At 33.1% G+C, this 18,074-nt stretch overlaps 7 protein-coding genes across 7 annotated transcripts; 4 read left to right on the top strand and 3 right to left on the bottom strand.

Moving 5' to 3' along the window:
* Positions 1-2,386: 2,386 nt before the first annotated feature.
* Positions 2,387-3,228, top strand: LOC124532091 (radial spoke head protein 9 homolog). Its single transcript, XM_047106728.1, has one exon. The coding sequence runs from the start codon at positions 2,413-2,415 to the stop codon at positions 3,226-3,228; it is 816 nt and encodes a 271-aa protein (XP_046962684.1). The 5' UTR covers positions 2,387-2,412.
* Positions 3,229-3,498: 270 nt separating this feature from the next.
* On the top strand, positions 3,499-6,254 carry LOC124531711 (putative E3 ubiquitin-protein ligase UBR7). The gene is made up of 2 exons (XM_047106214.1): positions 3,499-3,821; positions 4,118-6,254. Exons 1-2 carry the CDS (start codon positions 3,657-3,659, stop codon positions 6,158-6,160), a joined length of 2,208 nt encoding a protein of 735 aa, XP_046962170.1. The 5' UTR covers positions 3,499-3,656; the 3' UTR covers positions 6,161-6,254.
* A 232-nt stretch (positions 6,255-6,486) lies between these two features.
* Positions 6,487-8,432, bottom strand: LOC124531712 (ubiquitin thioesterase otubain-like). Its single transcript, XM_047106215.1, has 5 exons — positions 8,272-8,432; positions 7,866-8,165; positions 7,403-7,624; positions 6,896-7,006; positions 6,487-6,618 (listed from the first exon to the last, which is right to left on the bottom strand). The coding sequence occupies exons 1-5, from the start codon at positions 8,377-8,379 to the stop codon at positions 6,532-6,534; spliced, it is 828 nt and encodes a 275-aa protein (XP_046962171.1). The 5' UTR covers positions 8,380-8,432; the 3' UTR covers positions 6,487-6,531.
* A 489-nt stretch (positions 8,433-8,921) lies between these two features.
* On the bottom strand, positions 8,922-10,641 carry LOC124531995 (pre-mRNA-splicing factor SPF27). The gene is made up of 5 exons (XM_047106608.1): positions 10,406-10,641; positions 10,019-10,182; positions 9,594-9,806; positions 9,329-9,482; positions 8,922-9,091 (listed from the first exon to the last, which is right to left on the bottom strand). Exons 1-5 carry the CDS (start codon positions 10,478-10,480, stop codon positions 8,960-8,962), a joined length of 738 nt encoding a protein of 245 aa, XP_046962564.1. The 5' UTR covers positions 10,481-10,641; the 3' UTR covers positions 8,922-8,959.
* Positions 10,642-10,886: 245 nt separating this feature from the next.
* On the top strand, positions 10,887-11,998 carry LOC124531996 (WASH complex subunit 3). The gene is made up of 3 exons (XM_047106609.1): positions 10,887-11,218; positions 11,313-11,477; positions 11,577-11,998. The coding sequence occupies exons 1-3, from the start codon at positions 11,168-11,170 to the stop codon at positions 11,850-11,852; spliced, it is 492 nt and encodes a 163-aa protein (XP_046962565.1). The 5' UTR covers positions 10,887-11,167; the 3' UTR covers positions 11,853-11,998.
* A 248-nt stretch (positions 11,999-12,246) lies between these two features.
* On the bottom strand, positions 12,247-13,249 carry LOC124531832 (60S ribosomal protein L44). The gene is made up of 3 exons (XM_047106369.1): positions 13,163-13,249; positions 12,850-13,023; positions 12,247-12,414 (listed from the first exon to the last, which is right to left on the bottom strand). Exons 1-3 carry the CDS (start codon positions 13,163-13,165, stop codon positions 12,277-12,279), a joined length of 315 nt encoding a protein of 104 aa, XP_046962325.1. The 5' UTR covers positions 13,166-13,249; the 3' UTR covers positions 12,247-12,276.
* A 231-nt stretch (positions 13,250-13,480) lies between these two features.
* Positions 13,481-17,536, top strand: LOC124531665 (chromatin assembly factor 1 subunit B). The gene is made up of 8 exons (XM_047106146.1): positions 13,481-13,731; positions 13,818-14,045; positions 14,171-14,379; positions 14,529-14,707; positions 14,846-14,936; positions 15,953-16,156; positions 16,520-16,656; positions 16,831-17,536. The coding sequence occupies exons 1-8, from the start codon at positions 13,603-13,605 to the stop codon at positions 17,475-17,477; spliced, it is 1,824 nt and encodes a 607-aa protein (XP_046962102.1). The 5' UTR covers positions 13,481-13,602; the 3' UTR covers positions 17,478-17,536.
* Positions 17,537-18,074: the final 538 nt, after the last annotated feature.

Genomic DNA, 18,074 nt, shown 5'->3' with positions numbered 1-18,074 from the left:
TTAAACGTCTGCTAGGGAGGAAAATAAACCTTGTTTTATTAAACAATCAAAAAAATTAAAGGTGCATTAAGTTAACATAGAATTTTACTGTGTTTTCTGTTAACTTTATAATATTGGTAGAAATGAAGAACCAGATAGTTAGCGGTTATCACTACCCGTAGACATTGGTATTGCACCACCAACTTTGGAGCTAGGATATCCTCCCCCTTGTGCCCTGGATAGTTACACCGGTTCAGTCACCTTTCAAAATGGAATACAACAGTTATTGCTAGGTGGTTGAATTTTGTAAAATGAAATGATTGAAGATAGTTCTGCGAGCATTCTTGCCACCATTCCACGCAGTCAAGATTTATATAGTAACTATATTTAAATCATATTTGTATGTATAAAAGAAGTAAATATTAATGTTCACAAAAGCGTATATTTTAATATGATTAAGTACTTACAATTTCGATACAAAGTTCGGAAAACATAACTGATAATCTGTTTTTTTGTGGTATAGGTTGGCGGACAAGCATATGGGCCACCTGATGGTAAGTGGTCACCATCACCCATAGACAATGACGCTGTATGACAAATTATCATTCCTTAAATCGTCAATGCGCCACTAACCTTGGGAACTGTGATATTATATTATGTCCCTTGTGCCTGTAGTTACACTGTCTAATTTACCCTTCAAACCGGAACACAACAATACTGAGTACTGTTGTTTGGCGGTAGAATAACTGATGATCGGGTGGTACCTACCCAGACGGGCTTGCACAAAGCCCTACCACCAAGAAATGAGTATATGACTATAGACAACGTAACAATTGATTAATAGAATAAAGAAAGAAAAGTAAAAAAACATAAATAACTTACACTTAGTGTTTTCCTGGTTAACATTTAGACACTAAAAAGGCAGTAATGGCTCAATATAGATTACTAAATCAAGTAGAGCTCCACTGGGGCCTCTCTGATCTACAGTACCTCAATATCATTAAACTATTAAGTACTTATACAGTAGGTATTAAAATATCGTGTCTATATGATCAACATAACTTAATCTTAAAATAATATATCATATACATCATCGAAAGTCAATATTATGTATATTATAAGATATAATCATGGATAGTCAAACGCCTAAAATGAAAAAAATACTTAATGTACTTGTTATTTGTGTTTTTTTTTTGGATCATTTTCACAAACACAAAAGTTCTGAAATCGAAATAGTGTCAAACTATTTTGGTATAATAAAATGATTTTGGTCAACTTACCGCCATCTATGATAGAGTAGAAGCAACTACCTTACAACGACAATTTAATGAGTGGTTGTACAAACAAAACACACGCTTACCATGATTTAACAATTGAAGTTTAAAATATTAGTAAACGATTACAATCAATTTGTAATCTACGGGATTCCGTAAAACACCATTTTAAAATAAAGTGCCCTCTTGCGACGAGTAGATAATTTACGTTGTATGATAGCATAACTTTATATTGGTTTTGCAGTAAAACGTACTTTTGGTAAAAAAAAAAAGACGATAAATTGATGAAACTTAAGTCCCACAGCTGGGCTTGACCCTACTCTGACTTTTGACTACAATTTTGAAATTTATTCCACCATACTTTCTATAGAGTACCTATATTGCATCGTAGCATTAATAGCGGTGATAAGAGGGATGTATGGAATAAATTATTACTTTTTAATTACAGTGAGTTAAAAACTTATATGATACATAAATTAAAATTAATATATAAATTAATATTGTATAAGATACACTTCTGTAACAGTTTCAATATACTTTTTACTTTTTTCAACCATCAATGAGTATACACGCCACTCATAAATTGGAACGGTTATATTTCTTATAAATGTTACCCAGGAGTCTACAAACAAGCAATACGATGCCCGCTTTCCGTAAAATAAGTAATTTGTCTCGAAAGTTTATCCTTATTTCAAAAAGAAGTTGGTCTACCACAAGTACAGAACGGTTCTTACGATGGGTTCAAGTTAAACTAGACGCATTTTGGGTCGTATTACGAATTACGGCCAACAGAGGGCTAGCAAATATTTGACGTCGCGTAATTGTCATTCGAGACATGAGAATCATTTTACATGGCCCCTTCTGATGACCCTTAAGAAAAAAACAAATACCTATCGTAAAAGTGTCGATAAATATTTCTCATCGAGAACAACTGTAACGCGAATAAAAAAACCTCAACTAGTTCCTTAATATTAAATCTGTTACAATATATAGTAAAACCTTTTTATTAAATATTTGACACATATTAAAGCTATTTCGAAAATAAAAATACCTTGACATTCAATTCATCTATGTCTATAACTTCTATATTACAATATGTGTATGTAAATAACATTGAATTCACATACAAAATATATTGTTAAATAACTTTTAAAATACAATGAATGTACATAAGCTGTGGGAGTACAAAGAATATGTGAACGTCAATGGAAAAATACTCAGCAACGAACTAATATCTCTATTGCAGAATTCACTAACACTTCTGCAGGTTGAAAATCATTTCATTTACGTTCAATACTGGGGTCAATTCCACGCAGTTGATACAGATTATCACATCGCTGTTGGCATAAATAAGGATGCCATCGCCGACAGAAAGTACTTTTACACAACGGACTTCAAATTCTGGGGTTTGCTACCAAAAGCGAAAAAAAAGTACAAGCATCTGTCATTACTAACAACCTTCCCTTTCCGTGGAGATCCCTCATTAAAGATCAAAATATTAGATGAGGCATTGGAAGAGAATAACCCCGACCGATGCCAGTTTATGAAAGAAGAGAATCGGATCGCGGCTACGATAAGCAATATCTGTGAAGAAGCCGAGATTTGTTCTAGGGGGCAGCTGATAAAACAACCTGATTCAACGGTCGTGATCAATCCAAATTACTATGGATTAACCGCCTCTGAAGCAAAACTAACTAAATCATATCTACATATCCGTCCACCTCAGCATCGTTGGAATACTAATCTCTTAACCAGACCAGACTACAACTATAGTATGGATTTTTTAGATTCCATTGATCAAGATATACCTAATGGCTGCTGGAATTTATCGCTCGAACAAAATGGAAGTATTGTTTATTTGAAAAGTTTATACTGGCCTGGTATGATGTTTTTTCATAAAGTTCGAACACCTGATAGTGGTTTTCTATACGTTGGGAACGGAAGAAAAAATTTAGATGTACCATTTTTACTTTAAATATTCAATTAATAAATAATTAATTAATTATTAAAATAAGTGTATTATTTATCTTAATAATAATTACAAAAACCCGTTATAATAATCAATTTTGATAGCAAAAAGAATTTAACCCTTATAGATTTTGATGTTGAAGTTATGTTTATTTTTTTGTTCATAGGTAAAATACATATATTTCAATTTAATTAAAACACTATAAAAATGTAAAACGATATAAATGGCATTTTGGCAACATCGATTTTTTAAATTGTCACCCAATGTCATCAGGATTTCATTCAATTCGTTCATTTCGTTCCTTATTGGGGTCGACATTTATGTCGAATAAAAGTGTTGGCGCTCATTTGTATTGTAACCGGCTTTTACTTTCTTTGTTAAAATAATTACACAACGTTGGCTTTGCATAAATATAAACTGTAATACTCTGGAAAATGGCAAGCGACATCAAAACTACGAGTGAAGATGCCGACATGTCCGAATGTGACGGAGAAAAAGTTGTTACAATGATGGACGTCTTGCAAGAACAGGAAGATTTTGAAGAAGATGCTAACGCAGTGTTAGGAGCGTCGGATGATAAAAATTGCACATATTCTAAGGTACGTCTCATTATGTCCAGCATGGAAAATCATTGGGATCTGTTTTGCAACAAAGGTCAATTCAATCTAGTAAAACACCTGCTACTGACCGTTGCAACTGTTTCGAAAGTCTAATTATAAATTCATCTATATTATATCCTGATGATTTTATTGTAACCATACACAACTGAATCAATCGCTCGTGTGTGTGACGAAAGACTAACATTTTCTGTTTAATAAATTATATTATGTCACTCCATACTTCTGCTCACTACTTATATTTTGTTATTGAGCCAATGTTTTCTGTTTATTTTCAGGGCTATATAAAAAGGCAAGCTTTATATGCATGCCTGACCTGCTGCCCTGAAGCCAAATCAGATCCAAAGAAGAGAGCTGGGGTGTGTCTTGCTTGTAGCTTGATGTGCCACGAAAACCATGAACTAATTGAACTTTACACTAAACGTAATTTCAGATGTGATTGTGGCAATCCTAAGTTCAATTCCCATCCCTGTTCTTTTACTCCTGTAAAGTCTGACCTAAATGAAGACAACTTTTATAATCAGAACTTTAGTGGGTTATACTGTACCTGCCAAAGACCCTATCCTGACCCTGAGTCAACTGTTGAAGATGAAATGATTCAATGTATCATTTGTGAAGACTGGTTGCATGCATCACACCTGGAATCGACAGTTCCAACCAATGAGCAATATTCGGAGATGATTTGCAAAATCTGTATGGATAAAAATGAATTCTTACATGACTATAGCAATTTAGCTATTAATACAGATAGTGTTGAGGTGGATATAGTAACTGTTAATGGTAGTACGAATAATTCTAATTTAAGCAATGGTAACAAAACAGAAGAAGCTACTGACTGTAAATTAAATCAAATTGAAAATAAACCCAATGATGAGACATCAGAAGAAAAACTTGATACTAGTGTAGTTACTAAAGATACCACCTTACCAGAAAGTGTAGAAGAAAATGAAAATAAATGCATTAGTAAAGATGAAAGTGACAAAGAAAATACTACAGAAAACCCTATGGAAACTGAACAATCAGAACAGGACCCACAAACAAATTTATCTTCTGAAAAAACTACATCAAATATAACACCAGAACTAAGTAACGAACAAAGCCAGCCCGATAATATCAATGAGGGTGAAACTAAAGCAGTCTCTGTTTTAAAAAGTGATGAAGTTTCAAAAGATACAACTGATGACACTGCTATGGTGTGTGATAATTTGGAGAGTTCTACTAATGCTGAAAACATTTCTGAAGAGTCTAAGGCTGTAGAAATGTCAAAGGACCAACAAGATAGTGAAACAAATATCAATAAATTAGAAGCAAACAATATAAAAGATGAAGCAGAAAATACTAAAATTGAAGATGGCAAATCAAGTTCAATGGAAGCAGAGAAAATGGAAGAAGATAGACTTTTAGCTGATCCTGAAGATGATAATCAAAAAACAGCTACACTTGAGAATAATGATAATACAATTGACAAAGACTCTTCAACAAAAGATAGTGACCCTGTGGAAATGACAAATGAACCAAAAGCAGAGATTAAACCCACTTCTGACAATGCAGAAAATTCTATAACTGGTAATGAAAACTGTCAAACTGATGCAAATAAAATTTCAAATGAAACCATAGTACAAAATGAAAATAATTCTAATAATCATATGAATTCTGAAAATATCATTACCTCAACAGAGTCAGAAAGTGAAAATAGAAATCAATTGAAAAACTTACCTAGAGAAGATAACAATTCTATGGAGGCAACTACTCAAAGTGACAATAAGGAACTAGAATCTAGCAGTACTAAAAAAGAAGAATCTAGCTGTAATAAGGAAGTAGAATCTGGTAGCTCAGAAAAAAGAAAGTATAGTGAAGAAAATTCTGATAATGTAGAAGCTAAAAAACCAAAACTTGAGGACAACCTTTGTATAAGACCGAAAGGAATAAAAAAAATATACAAAGGAGCTACATTTTGGCCGTCAAACTTCCGACAGAAACTCTGCACCTGCCAAGAATGTTTGTCAATGTATAATGACCTTTCAGTTTTATTTTTAACTGATCCTGAAGACACTGTTAGTGCCTATGAAAGCTTAGGCAAACAAAAAATAAATGGTGAACCATCAACACAGTATGAAAAAGGATTGCAAGCATTGTCGTCTTTAGACAGAGTCCAACAAATAAATGCTCTTACTGAATACAATAGAATGAGAGATAAATTACTGGACTTCCTAAAAAGTTTTAAAGACAAAAAAGAAATTGTCAAGGAGGAAGACATTAAGGCTTTCTTTGCAGGAATGAAACCAAAACGACAACCAGATGGTGTTTATTTCTGCAGATAATCTCCATTTTGACATAATTTTCTACTTTATTCTTTATTTGAATGTAATAAATAAGATTCAGTATTTTAACTTGAAAAGTAAATAAATAATACTACGAGACATTGCCTTTTTACGAAATATCTATATCTAGCTTTTTTTTTTCTTTGAATGATTCAAGTATCTGTTAGCCAGTCTCCTCTAAAATACTCAGCCACCTCTTGCATTTAACTAACTACTCCAGACAAATCAAAATACACTCAATTGAATTACATACCTTACTCAATTTTGTACTATACTTGAATGTATAAACTATTTTCATATAATGTTATTAAAATAAAAACAACAAATGAGTAAGATAATTAACTTTAATATGTATTAAATGCGCAACACAATCACGCATACAAAATGTCGTAGTGGCCAGGTCGGTACAGCAAGTGGACAAGAGGCTTGGCGCCCTCGGGGAAGTCGTGAGCAATTACCTATAAAAAAAATTGTATTTATTAAAAATTAATCTTTATTAACATAAGAATTAATAACATTAAATGCTTTAATATATATAAAAATAAACTAAAACTAATTACTGTATATATCTTGACCTCCTGGAATGGTAAAAATAAATTAGAAGTATTGAACATGTAGGCAATAAATATAATAAAATTTTATCCAGTTAATGTGTATATTAAACTTCCAAAGAATATTTTAGGATAAATTGAATTTTTCATTAGATGATATTTTAAAAATACAGTGTTTTTATACCTGGCTACCTTCCCCACGGTCCATATACCGAACCCTTACGCCAACATTAAGTGCATTGCTCAGAGCTATGATATGAATGTGGTCTGACTCCTTGTACATTGGTTCTACTTCCTAAAAAACAAATGAACATCAATATTATAAATCATATTGCAGTGTTGTAGATCTAGATATGACCACATAGGTAAAAATAGGGTATTTTTTTATTAAAGAAGCAAATTAAATATTTCTTTATGACAATAATAGAATAAGTTAAAGCTTTGGAGCACCAACTTGATTTTTAAAATTACATATTGTTAAATTATGATATTCAAAAGTCTATTGTTATTTAAATTTTATTTTTGCTATTTTGCAGTTTGGCTACTGTCAGTAGCCAGATTTACAGATATTGAATATATAGCATAGGTTGGTTACCAAAAAAAAAATAATATAAATCTCCACCAAAAAACTTAACAATAATGTGACAAACAGTACTATATATTATAATTTAGTTTTATATTAACCACTTACCTGTCTACAGAACTCAGTAACAGTACGGGATCCTTCAATAAAGTTTTGATAGAAGTCATGCTGAGTTTGTAGCTGACCAGAAGTAATGAGTCTCAGGTACACCACTATATAGTCTGAGTAACCCTGTTTATTAAACTTATCATGTAGTTCTTCTCTAATCGATCCCAGCTCTTCCAGGGACCCACCTGCTTGTTCGCCAACTCTTTGTATGACTTCCATAAACTTAAAAAACAAAATAAAAGATAACACTCAAAACTGCATAGTTTGAAGCCATTCATCACAATAGAATTAAATATATTATATTCTCGGCAAACCCTACAAGTGCTGACAAGTTATCCTCAATGATTAAATGAATAAAGTTTTTGTCAAGTCAATTAAAACATTACAATATTATTGTTTGTTGTCTAAACAACAAAAAGTGTTTTTTTTTTTCATTTGTGTGTTATAAACAACATTAACTCACCGTCTCATAAAAGTCTTCAACAGTGAACTGAGGAAATCCTAAAGCGACAAGTATTTCTTTTGAGTTCTTGGCTATTTCGTAAAATTTATCATATTCATTTTTATCAGTGAGGAGGTGCTCCAAATAAGCATACGAAAATGCACGGAAAAAGCAATTGCCGTCCGGTCTTGTTCTCCTAATGTTTTTGTATTTAGCAGATAGATCTTTGACTTTTAACAAATAAATGGGGTCTTCATTGTATTCTTTTTCTAAAGTTGATAGCGCTTCGAGATCTCCGACGAGAGGAATGGTCTCCGATATCTAAAAACAAATACAAACATCGTGTCATTGTTACCTCGTAACTGGAGAAAAAGAGAGAAATTTAATTAAAAAGTCGATAGCGAATGTATGTTTTTTTTCGCTTTACCTCTTTTTCTATTTCACGTTGCTGTTTCATAATTAATTCATCTTGATTTATTGAATTATCAACAGAATTACCGGCACAGGCACTACTGCTGGATGCATCGTCCGCCATTTTTAAATTTAATAAAAATAATATTGACAAATGACAACTGACAATCTATATTTGACAAAACAGTTCATTCGCATTCTCGTATTCACAGGTAATAAATAGTTAATAATTGAAAAATAACTACCTTTTCTTTTTTTTTTTTCGCTGGAAAAACGCTTTACGCGCTTCCCCCACGTGGTGGAAAGTGGGGGGGTGTGTGGGACTCCCCCGTTTTCTTGGACACCGAGTGCACGCAGGTCCACCGGGTTTACCCACTAAAAAACCAGCGGTACCCTCTCTGTCTTTCGGCGGGCGCCAAGAGATCGCTTACGCATGCTACCATGACGCCCTGACACACAATAACTACCTGGTGACCTTGAGTCTTAATCTCTCTCTAAAGTTTTTAGTTTTTACCTTTTAACAATCCATCTAGAAAATAGTACGAAGTTACTAACATTAAGGCTGCAATTAACTTATTCCCTAGATCTAGTTATTCTCTCGTTTTGGAACCAAAGAAATTAGTTGTTTATAAGTTAATAGGTGGGCTTGTAATTAATAACAAAAAATGTACTTAAAAATATAAATTTATTTAAATTAAAATTAATTAATCTGCAAACATATCTTCTATTTTCTTCTGCACTTCTTTCTCTGTTTCAGAGTTGAGTTTATCAGGCAAGTTTTTGACTGCTTCCATATCCATTTCTGGAGCTTCATCAGCTGTTGCTTGACCTTTTGCCTACATAGTAAACAAATGATTATAAGTATGAATATAATGTATTTTAGTAGGAGTAAGAAAAATTTTCTAAAAAAGATAATTTTTACTATTCTATTTGTTTCACTAATTTAATCTAATCTATTAAGGAGTTATTTAGAATCAATAAGTTGATAAAATAATTGTCAAAAGATAATTTATACAATAATTTTAGTCAAAGACTAAAATAAAAAAAAAAACAGTTTTTAAGAATGATCTCACCTTCTCTAATTGTATTTCAAGCTGTGTTATAGCCCTCTCAAGACGATAGTTATCAGAGACAAGCTGTGCCCATCGCCGACGCAGTGCTCGCAGGCGTGCACCACTAGCTGTCTGGGATCTTTTACGTTCCCAATTTACAGCTGCTATCTGTTTCCTAAAAATATATATGATACATCAAAATACAATTTTAGCATCAGTACATAAAGCAGAATCATTGTTTTAACATTTTTTATTTCATGACATGTATTTTTTATAGTCCCCTTACCGTAGCTGTGAATGTACATTCTGAGATCTGATCACTAGAGCTTGTAGGACATTTAAATAGGAACGCCAGGCTTCTGTACTGTAATGTAATTGCAACTCCAAGTTCAGGACCCTAGTTGCCTGATGTGAGAGCTGTGCATGAGAATTGTCCACAGCCTCCACCCAGGCTGCTGGTTCACCAAGTCGTCCTGCTGGTGGAGGAGGTAACTCATATCTGAAAATTGGTTGATATATAATACTTATAAAGGGTTTTATATACTTAAGGTAAGGGTTTTATATACGTAAGGTTGTGAGGCAAGGATTAGAATTTTATTATATTTTGATTAGTTTAGAAAAAGAAATAAAAAAAAACTGTAGAAAGATGAAATCACTATATATGTGTCTAGTATTCTCATCCTTGATGCCAAGCATGCCTTTAAAATTTACCTCTTCATTGATAAAGGCTCCATAGGCAAACGTTGTTGGACCCTTTCCATCTCTCTTTGCAGTGCTGGTGTTTCAAATGCTGTACTTGGCTCGGGGCCAGCATTTTCAAGATAATTCTTTGTTGGTCTGTATCTTCGGCATTCCTCTTCAACCATTGCTAGGGCCTTTAAATATTATTCAAGAAATTATAACACTTCATAAATGATGATTACTCAATCATGAATCAAAATTTACTATGTATTTACGTGAATCTTTACGAATCTTTTACGAATCAAAACTACTGTTATCTCACTATAAAGTTCAAAATGCAATTTCTGTTTATCTGATGTTAGCTACATCAATACTATGTTATACACGATTTATATTAGTAATAACATTAAATCTTACCGCTTCTCTAACTCCCGGGTCATCGTAACCCTGGTCAATATAAGGTAAAGCGTCGACTACAACTTCCCCTGCCATTTTATTATACAATATTTGGTAGCTAGGTCTGTAAACAGTTTCTTAAAACTTCTGAACGTATTGGGGATACTAGGTCTTTGACTAGAAATATAAATTGTAGAATTTTCATATAAATCGAAACTAGAGCGCGTTGCTATTGTTATGACGTTAGCCTGTTAGGGTTGTCATTGTCACTTAAACGTTATGACATTACTCATTCATCTCATCTCAGTTGAAAAATTTATTTATGCTTGTTAACTCACGATAAATGTGTATTATTAATATTAGTATTCATTGTAATAACAAATAACATTTATTACGACTATTATGATACTCTTTGCCACAGTTAATCATTATCACTTTTGTGTTTTTGTTTTTCATACACTTTTATACTTTCTTTAATCTGTGCTCATAATGTCTAATCGGTTAATTTACAATACTCATTTTATTGACAAATAGGTAAACACTAAAGTTTTATTTCTTTTTCTTGTATAAAATGATTAACTACTAACTAGGTACTTATAGTACTCTAATCTTCAATAGACCAATTATACTATAAATAAAACTAACGAAACTGGAAAAATCTAAACTGTGATCACTTTTTACAAAAAAGTAATTACTTAGCAAGGAAATGACTAGTTAATGCAGGCATTTTAAGTTTTTACAAAAATAAATATTTTATTTATACGCCGTGAATGTCTTTTTAAAATGCAGGATACAATAGTAAATCAAGAAATTGCCAACTTAGACTTATCAAAGGTATGTAACAAGATCATGACAATATTAAGTATAATAATATTAATAACAATCTATAACACAATATACCTACTTAATATTCTAAAAACAATTTCAGATAGCAGCATTGCAACAAAAACGTACATTAGCTTTTGTAAACCACTTTGTAATAACAACAGTACAGTTTTTAAATAATTTTGCCAAAAGATGTGAACAGAAAATGATGCTGTTTGAGAGGAAACTGGAGAAAATCAACGCTACAATGGTTTTACTAGAAGCAAGGGTATGAAATTAATTTGATAAATGTATATATGTAAAATTAATAAATATGATAAATGTATATAATTATGAAGGAGAATTTATAAGTGTTATTTATTCACAGCTCTCTTCAATTCCTGAAGTAGCACAAACAGCGACAGAAACAGATAATCCTAAACCCAAGGAATCTACAACTGAAACACCAGAAGAAATAAACGAAACAGTTACTAACAATGACAACGACAATAAACCTGAAAACAATACAATAGAAACAATTAAACCAGAATATGAAAGATTTATTAAAATGGTACAAGTTGGTGTACCAATAGATGCTGTAAAATTAAAAATATCACTGGAAGGACTTGATCCCAATGAATTAGACAAAATAATGAAGAAATGATTACTTTTATAAGTTGAGCTTGAAAAACTGTTATTTCAAATTGTATTTCTACAAAATTGAGTATATTTTTTAATGTTTATAATAATTATAGTACAATGCTGAAGCTGTTACATTATTGATATAGTTAATAAAGGTTTAATAAAATTCTTCTTGGTTTAAATTATATTAAAAAGTAAAGTAAAAAAATTGAGTTCAATTAGCATTGAAAATATAACATTGCAGTTATCTGAATTAGCTATTTCCGTATTTAGATCATTTAACTGAATCAAAATACCATCTTTCTCAATTAATATTAAACTTATAATGCCAATGAAAGTCTTGTTCAAATTAGGGTATTTTTATTTTTATGAATGTGGGGTCTATAGATAATTTCAGTGTTGCAAATAAAAACCAATTTAGTGTGGAATCTTATTTATTAGGCAGTTTAGAATTGGATCATTTGTCCCTTCCTCTTCTTGTCTCCGCCAAGTTCGAAGTGCTTGCAGCGCTTAAGTGCAACTTGTGATCTCACCTTGCAGTCGGCACATTCCAGACGGAGTACAATTTTCTTGGTAGTTTTCGCCTATTAAAAACATAACATATTAAAAACTTACACTATTTTTCTGTGTGACAATTCAGAGATAACTCTCAATTTGTGATGAAGTATTACATACACACATACAAATACTAACAGAAACAGTATCTACTACAAGGATCTACTAATCATAATAAGTAATTAAACTCTCGAAAGAAGCAATAAAATTTTAACATTAACACATTAACGAATTTCTTTAGGTACCGCTATAACTAAAGTTAAGTTTGTCAGTATTATAAAAAGCATAATAATACGCCATGATAAACTATTAGTAACAAGACTAGCACACATTTCTTCAAATTTAAAATACTTTACATTTATAAAAGTACTTAATTCTCGACTAAAAATCGGTTAAATAGATAAAAGCAACCGATAATGATGATCGGTTATTTAAGGAATAGAGGTTATAAGTCACCAACATACCTTCTTTTTGAAGATGGGTTTGGACTGACCACCATAACCTTGCTGTTTACGGTCGTAACGTCTTCTACCCTGAGCGGCGTGCCTTTCCTTGGACTTTTTGTACTGTGATACTTTGTGTACCTTGTGGACTTTGCATTTTTTGCAGTATGTCCTCCGCTGTTTTGGTACGTTCACCTGAAATATATAAATGCCGAACATGAAATACGACCGTCGCTGTTAAGATAATGACACAACATAATTATTTCACTAATCAATCCACTAATTTATTAAACGTTTGATGAGATTTTAAAGGATATTTTTAAAATACACACACCATTTTCGTTTTGTCTGATATCAACCAGCCAAACGTCAACTAGAAAGAAAGAGATACGCGTTTGACTTTGACAACTGAATATGGTTTTTTTTTTACTAGCAGAGCCTCCTGTCGTTTGAGGATGAGTTAAAAGATTTTAAAAAATATATTATTATGCTTTATGCAAAGTAATTATTGGGAATTGAAATTTTAAATAAATTCAGTATATTTTAATGAAAAATAATTGAGTTTAAATAGATATAATTAACATTTCACCAGATTTCGAAATCTGTATTTATTATCTATATAAATCTCTATGCTATTTGCTAATATTAAAACTGTTTGCTTCGCGCCAAAAGTGACAAGTTTGTTTTTATTTAACTTTGCACATACAGTTTGTTTTGTGTTAAGCTTACGAGTTATTTTGAATATCTAAACCGCCAACAATTGACCAATAAAATATGAAATTCGCAATACCTGAAATATCGTGGCACAATAGAGATCCAGTTTTAAGTGTAGACTTCCAGCCAAAATCTGAACCTAATGAACCTTTGCGACTTGCCACTGGAGGCACCGACTCTCATGTTCTTGTAAATATAAAAACAATTATCATTACTAATTATAAATATTTTTTTAATTTGTTACACTCAGTATATCAATTATCGCATCTTTTTAGATATGGTATATATCGACAACAGAAAAAGGATCCATAAATTTAGAAGTAGCTGCAGATTTAACACGACATCAAAAAGCTGTAAATGTCGTGAGATGGTCACCAAACGGTCAATACTTAGCCTCTGGTGATGATGAATCAATTATTATTGTTTGGAAACAAAAAACAGAAGATCCAGTACCACCAATGGAAGGAGAGGAACAGTATAAAGAGTCATGGGTAATTCATAAGGTTGGTATTTCTTCTTAAACAATTTTATTTAGGCTCAATATTTTATTTAGTCTATCAATGTTTTTCTTTAACATTTTCATTGTTTTAAATTAATGGAACTAAGTGATTGAACTTTAATATTTTAGACTCTCCGTGGTCACATGGAAGATGTGTTAGATATGAGTTGGTCAAGCTCATCACTACAACTGGCATCAGGGTCTGTTGACAACAAATTACTTATCTGGGATGTGGGCCGAGGTCGTTATAGCTCCATAGTGTCAGACCACAAAGGCTTTGTGCAAGGAGTAGCATGGGATCCTCGAGGCCAACTAATAGCTACTACGAGTACTGATCGGTAATTTAATTCTGGCATTTATTATGCATACATTGAAATATATCAAAACAAAACATTTAATTTGGTGTTTGAATTTTTTATATCCCTACATTGAAATGTAAATTTAAAATGGTAGTACATTTCTGACATCTAATTAAACTTATTTTCAGAGTGTTCCGCACATTTGATGTGAACACAAAGAAAGTGGTGTCACGCAGTAGTAAGGCAATACTTCCCTTCCCTAAAGAACATGCTTTACATGATGTGAAAGTTCGTCTATATCATGATGATACTTTGCAAACATACTTCCGAAGATTACAGTTTAGTCCTGATGGACTTCTCATTGCTGGTAAGATTCATGAAATACTCTTATTTTCTAAAAGTCTTCATGTAATTGAATAATCAGTTTCATTAAACTTATAATTATAGTCTTTTTAACTCTAAAGTATAACTGACATTAGTAACATATAATGTTTGTATATTCCAGTGCCCGCTGGCAGGATCGAGCCAGAACAGGGCAAACTTGACATGAAACCCATGAATGCTGTTTACATTTATACAAGATACTCATTGAAAGTGTGAGTAAAATATTAATCAACTATTGATGATACAGCATGTATGAATTTATAGAATTTGCAGAATTCAATAATTATTAACATTTATAATGCAAAACAGTATATAATTCAATATTAAAGTACATTACAATAATATTTAAAATTTAACCGATATATAATCACTGACAGGACTGTTGTCGCCAACAAGCCTGATATAGTGGTGATAGATCGGTCAGAGCGCCGCACGATAATTGTTGACATCACCATCCCTCATGACGAGAATCTCGTGAAGGCTGAGAAAGATAAACAAATAAAATATCTTGACTTAGCTCACGAGGTTGTCGACATGTGGGATGTGGATACAGCAGTTATTGTGCCGATAGTTGTTTCAGCGAATGGCCTAATGGCCAAGAGCCTCGACCAACACCTTAAGAGGCTCTCGTTGGGTAGCTGGGTCAAGGGCCTGATGCAGAAGGCAGTACTCCTCGGCACGGCTCGTATTGTGAGGAAGTTCCTCTCTCTGGAGCCCTGACCACCGGTGGCTTGGACCCTGTTCCCGCCACTGGTTGGCCTCTGTATTTTATATTTTTAAATATATTTTATATGTTTGTATTTTATATTTAAAAATATAATATTATATGAGTGAAAATAAATAAATAAATTTAAAATTTGAATGTTTATATTGTATAGGATATATTCCAAGTAGTTGAGTGAGCCAGTGTAACTACAGGCACAAAGGACATAACATCTTAGTTCCCAAGGTTGGTGGCACATTGGCGATGTAAGCAATAGTTAATATTTCTTACAGTGTCATTGTCTATGGGTAATGGTGACCACTTCCCCTCAGGTGGCCCAAATGCTTATCCGCCAACTTATACCATAAAAAAAAGTAGAAACTATTGTGAGTTCACTCAGGATGCAACAAAACAAATCCACCATGTCTGCTATCACATTGAGAGTATGAAACGTGCGCGTCAGTGGCGCCTCCTTGAGCAACATGATACAAAGTGTCGGTATAAGCTGATGGCTGTGTCCCGCAGGCCGGTGTGCGTGCTGCCGTGCTCGGAGCCGGCGCTGGCGCTGCGCTGGGGCCCGCGCCGCCTGGCGCCGCGCGCGCCCGCTCCCGCGCCCGCCTTCCCCGGCGCGCGCCGCCTGCTGGCCGTGGCCACGCGCCGCTCGCTCGTGCTGTACGACACGCAGCAACGCACGCCCATCGCCCTCGTGTCCAACGTGCACTACACCAGGTACAGTACTAAGGCAGATAACAATGAATCCACATTTGTTACACAATATATTGTATAAGTGAGCTGAGATGGCCCAGTGGTTAGAACGCGTTCATCTTAACCGATGATTGCGGGTTCAAACCCAGGCAAGCACCACTATATATATGTGCTTAATTTGTGTTTATAATTCATCTCGTTTGGAATATGTTCCAAACCCTCTCCTTAATGGCAGAGGAGGCCTTATCCCAGCAGTGGGAAATTTACAGGCTGTTACTTTACTACTTTTACTTTATATTGTATAATAGAACATATAGAGTATTCATTTTTCAGATAAAATTGTAAACATCACAAGTATAGCATTTTATCATAAACAATTATTCACAGGCTCACAGATCTGACTTGGTCACCGTGTGGACGCATCCTAGTTGCATCCAGCACAGACGGCTTCTGTTCCGTCGTGACCTTCAATGAGGGAGAGTTAGGAGAGTTTTTACCTGATGAATTAGCTGAGCCAAATGCAGGTAAGTCACTGAGAAATTAATTTAAATTATAGGCCAATATCTCATTCCATTATATCCAAACTGGTTAAAAAATATCTGTTAAAATTAAACCAAATAAAGTGCCAATTCAAAGACCCCAATTTTTATTTTGATGAGCCCTTTAGTATATAATAATATAAATTTTTATAATTTCAGAACCAATGGAAGTTGAAGAAGCACAACAAAATGAGAAAGATGCTAATGAAGAAATGAAAACAGATACAAAACAAACAACAATCCACAATACACCGAAAATAGATTCATTCATCAAATTCAAAACACCTGGTGAAAATTTGCCAGTGAAAAAAAGTGAAAGATCTCCCAAGAAAGTCAAAATAGATAACAGCCAACAGCAAAAGACACCGGTGAAAATAGATGTATTGGTTGAAACAGCGATGCAGTCCTGGTCAGATAACTCCAGTAATGACGTCATAAAGCCTAAGGAAATGGATGTTGACAATAACAAAGATGAAATTATGGTCATAGAAGATAGTGAAGACATCAAACTAGTTTATGATGAGACAGAAAGCTCAAAGTTAGATAACCAGTCACCGACAGAGAATAAAACTAAAGCTGCAGAAACAAACAAATCTATACCTGAGTCAAGGAAATCTCCAGTTAAAAGCAATTTATCTCCTAAGCATTCTGAGACGCCGACTTCAAAAACAAGTAATTTCTTTAAGCAAGCAAAAGTGACAGATATGAAGGAGCCAGTTGTAAATAAAGCAGTAGCAAGTCCAAAAACTCCACGGAGAGTTAGCTTTGTGACCCTATCAAGTCCTAAGAACAGCAAGAAAAAGTGATAACTAAGAATATTATATTTATATGAATAATATTTTATTAAAGATATTTAAGTATTGTATCAGATTTTTTATTGTTCATTGTTAACGGAGCATTTGACCTGACTGGTATGTGTGATGAGCTTAGCTTGGCGTGGTTTTTTTTCAAATCGAAATTTATAAAAATATTTTAATTAACTTATAATTGTTCACAATTTTGTTGAAAACATCCCAATGAGCATTGATTTCCAAGATCTCCTTAACTTAATCATACTTCGTTCGTCGTTCCATTTCACATTATACTCGGGCAATATTTTATTCAAATCCGATGATCCGTTCTAGCTGATAGATTTGCAAACGCAAAGCAAACTTGCATTTATAATATTAGTAAGATTGAAAAGAAAATTACTTGTATATGCCAAAAATAGATAAGCACTCGAAACTAATTATTGTGGAACACATATTTTTAGTAAACATTCAGAAGACTATTAAAACCATTAAAGGACGCTTCACTAATTATTTTATTTCATTACGTTCACTATACGAAATATATTGGGAAATAGAAATATGGTGTAGAGTTTGAATTCGATGTATAATTAAGAGAGGAAAGTATTTTCAACT

This window comes from Vanessa cardui, chromosome 8, assembly GCF_905220365.1.
Source record: "Vanessa cardui chromosome 8, ilVanCard2.1, whole genome shotgun sequence".
In the NCBI taxonomy this organism is placed as follows: Eukaryota; Metazoa; Arthropoda; class Insecta; order Lepidoptera; family Nymphalidae; genus Vanessa; species Vanessa cardui.
The sequence above is the reverse complement of the archived record's forward strand: the minus strand, read 5'-3'. Positions and strand labels throughout refer to the sequence as shown.

Coding starts and splice junctions, on each gene's coding strand:
- LOC124531832 (XM_047106369.1), bottom strand. Junction 12,415..12,849: donor AACCCATCTTCAAAAAGAAG/GTATGTTGGTGA, acceptor TGTTTTTAATAG/GCGAAAACTACCAAGAAAAT.
- LOC124531665 (XM_047106146.1), top strand. CDS start 13,603: ATGAAATTCGCAATACCTGAAATATCGTGGCACAATAGAGATCCAGTT. Junction 13,732..13,817: donor GCACCGACTCTCATGTTCTT/GTAAATATAAAA, acceptor GCATCTTTTTAG/ATATGGTATATATCGACAAC. Junction 14,937..15,952: donor ACAAGATACTCATTGAAAGT/GTGAGTAAAATA, acceptor TGTGTCCCGCAG/GCCGGTGTGCGTGCTGCCGT.
- LOC124531712 (XM_047106215.1), bottom strand. CDS start 8,379: ATGGCGGACGATGCATCCAGCAGTAGTGCCTGTGCCGGTAATTCTGTT. Junction 7,007..7,402: donor TTACTGAGTTCTGTAGACAG/GTAAGTGGTTAA, acceptor TTTGTTTTTTAG/GAAGTAGAACCAATGTACAA. Junction 6,619..6,895: donor ACCGTGGGGAAGGTAGCCAG/GTATAAAAACAC, acceptor TTTTTTTTATAG/GTAATTGCTCACGACTTCCC.
- LOC124531995 (XM_047106608.1), bottom strand. CDS start 10,480: ATGGCAGGGGAAGTTGTAGTCGACGCTTTACCTTATATTGACCAGGGT. Junction 9,807..10,018: donor GAGCCTTTATCAATGAAGAG/GTAAATTTTAAA, acceptor ACCAATTTTCAG/ATATGAGTTACCTCCTCCAC. Junction 9,483..9,593: donor AATGTACATTCACAGCTACG/GTAAGGGGACTA, acceptor ATATATTTTTAG/GAAACAGATAGCAGCTGTAA.
- LOC124531996 (XM_047106609.1), top strand. CDS start 11,168: ATGCAGGATACAATAGTAAATCAAGAAATTGCCAACTTAGACTTATCA. Junction 11,219..11,312: donor CCAACTTAGACTTATCAAAG/GTATGTAACAAG, acceptor AAACAATTTCAG/ATAGCAGCATTGCAACAAAA. Junction 11,478..11,576: donor TGGTTTTACTAGAAGCAAGG/GTATGAAATTAA, acceptor ATTTATTCACAG/CTCTCTTCAATTCCTGAAGT.
- LOC124531711 (XM_047106214.1), top strand. CDS start 3,657: ATGGCAAGCGACATCAAAACTACGAGTGAAGATGCCGACATGTCCGAA. Junction 3,822..4,117: donor AAAATTGCACATATTCTAAG/GTACGTCTCATT, acceptor GTTTATTTTCAG/GGCTATATAAAAAGGCAAGC.
- LOC124532091 (XM_047106728.1), top strand. CDS start 2,413: ATGAATGTACATAAGCTGTGGGAGTACAAAGAATATGTGAACGTCAAT.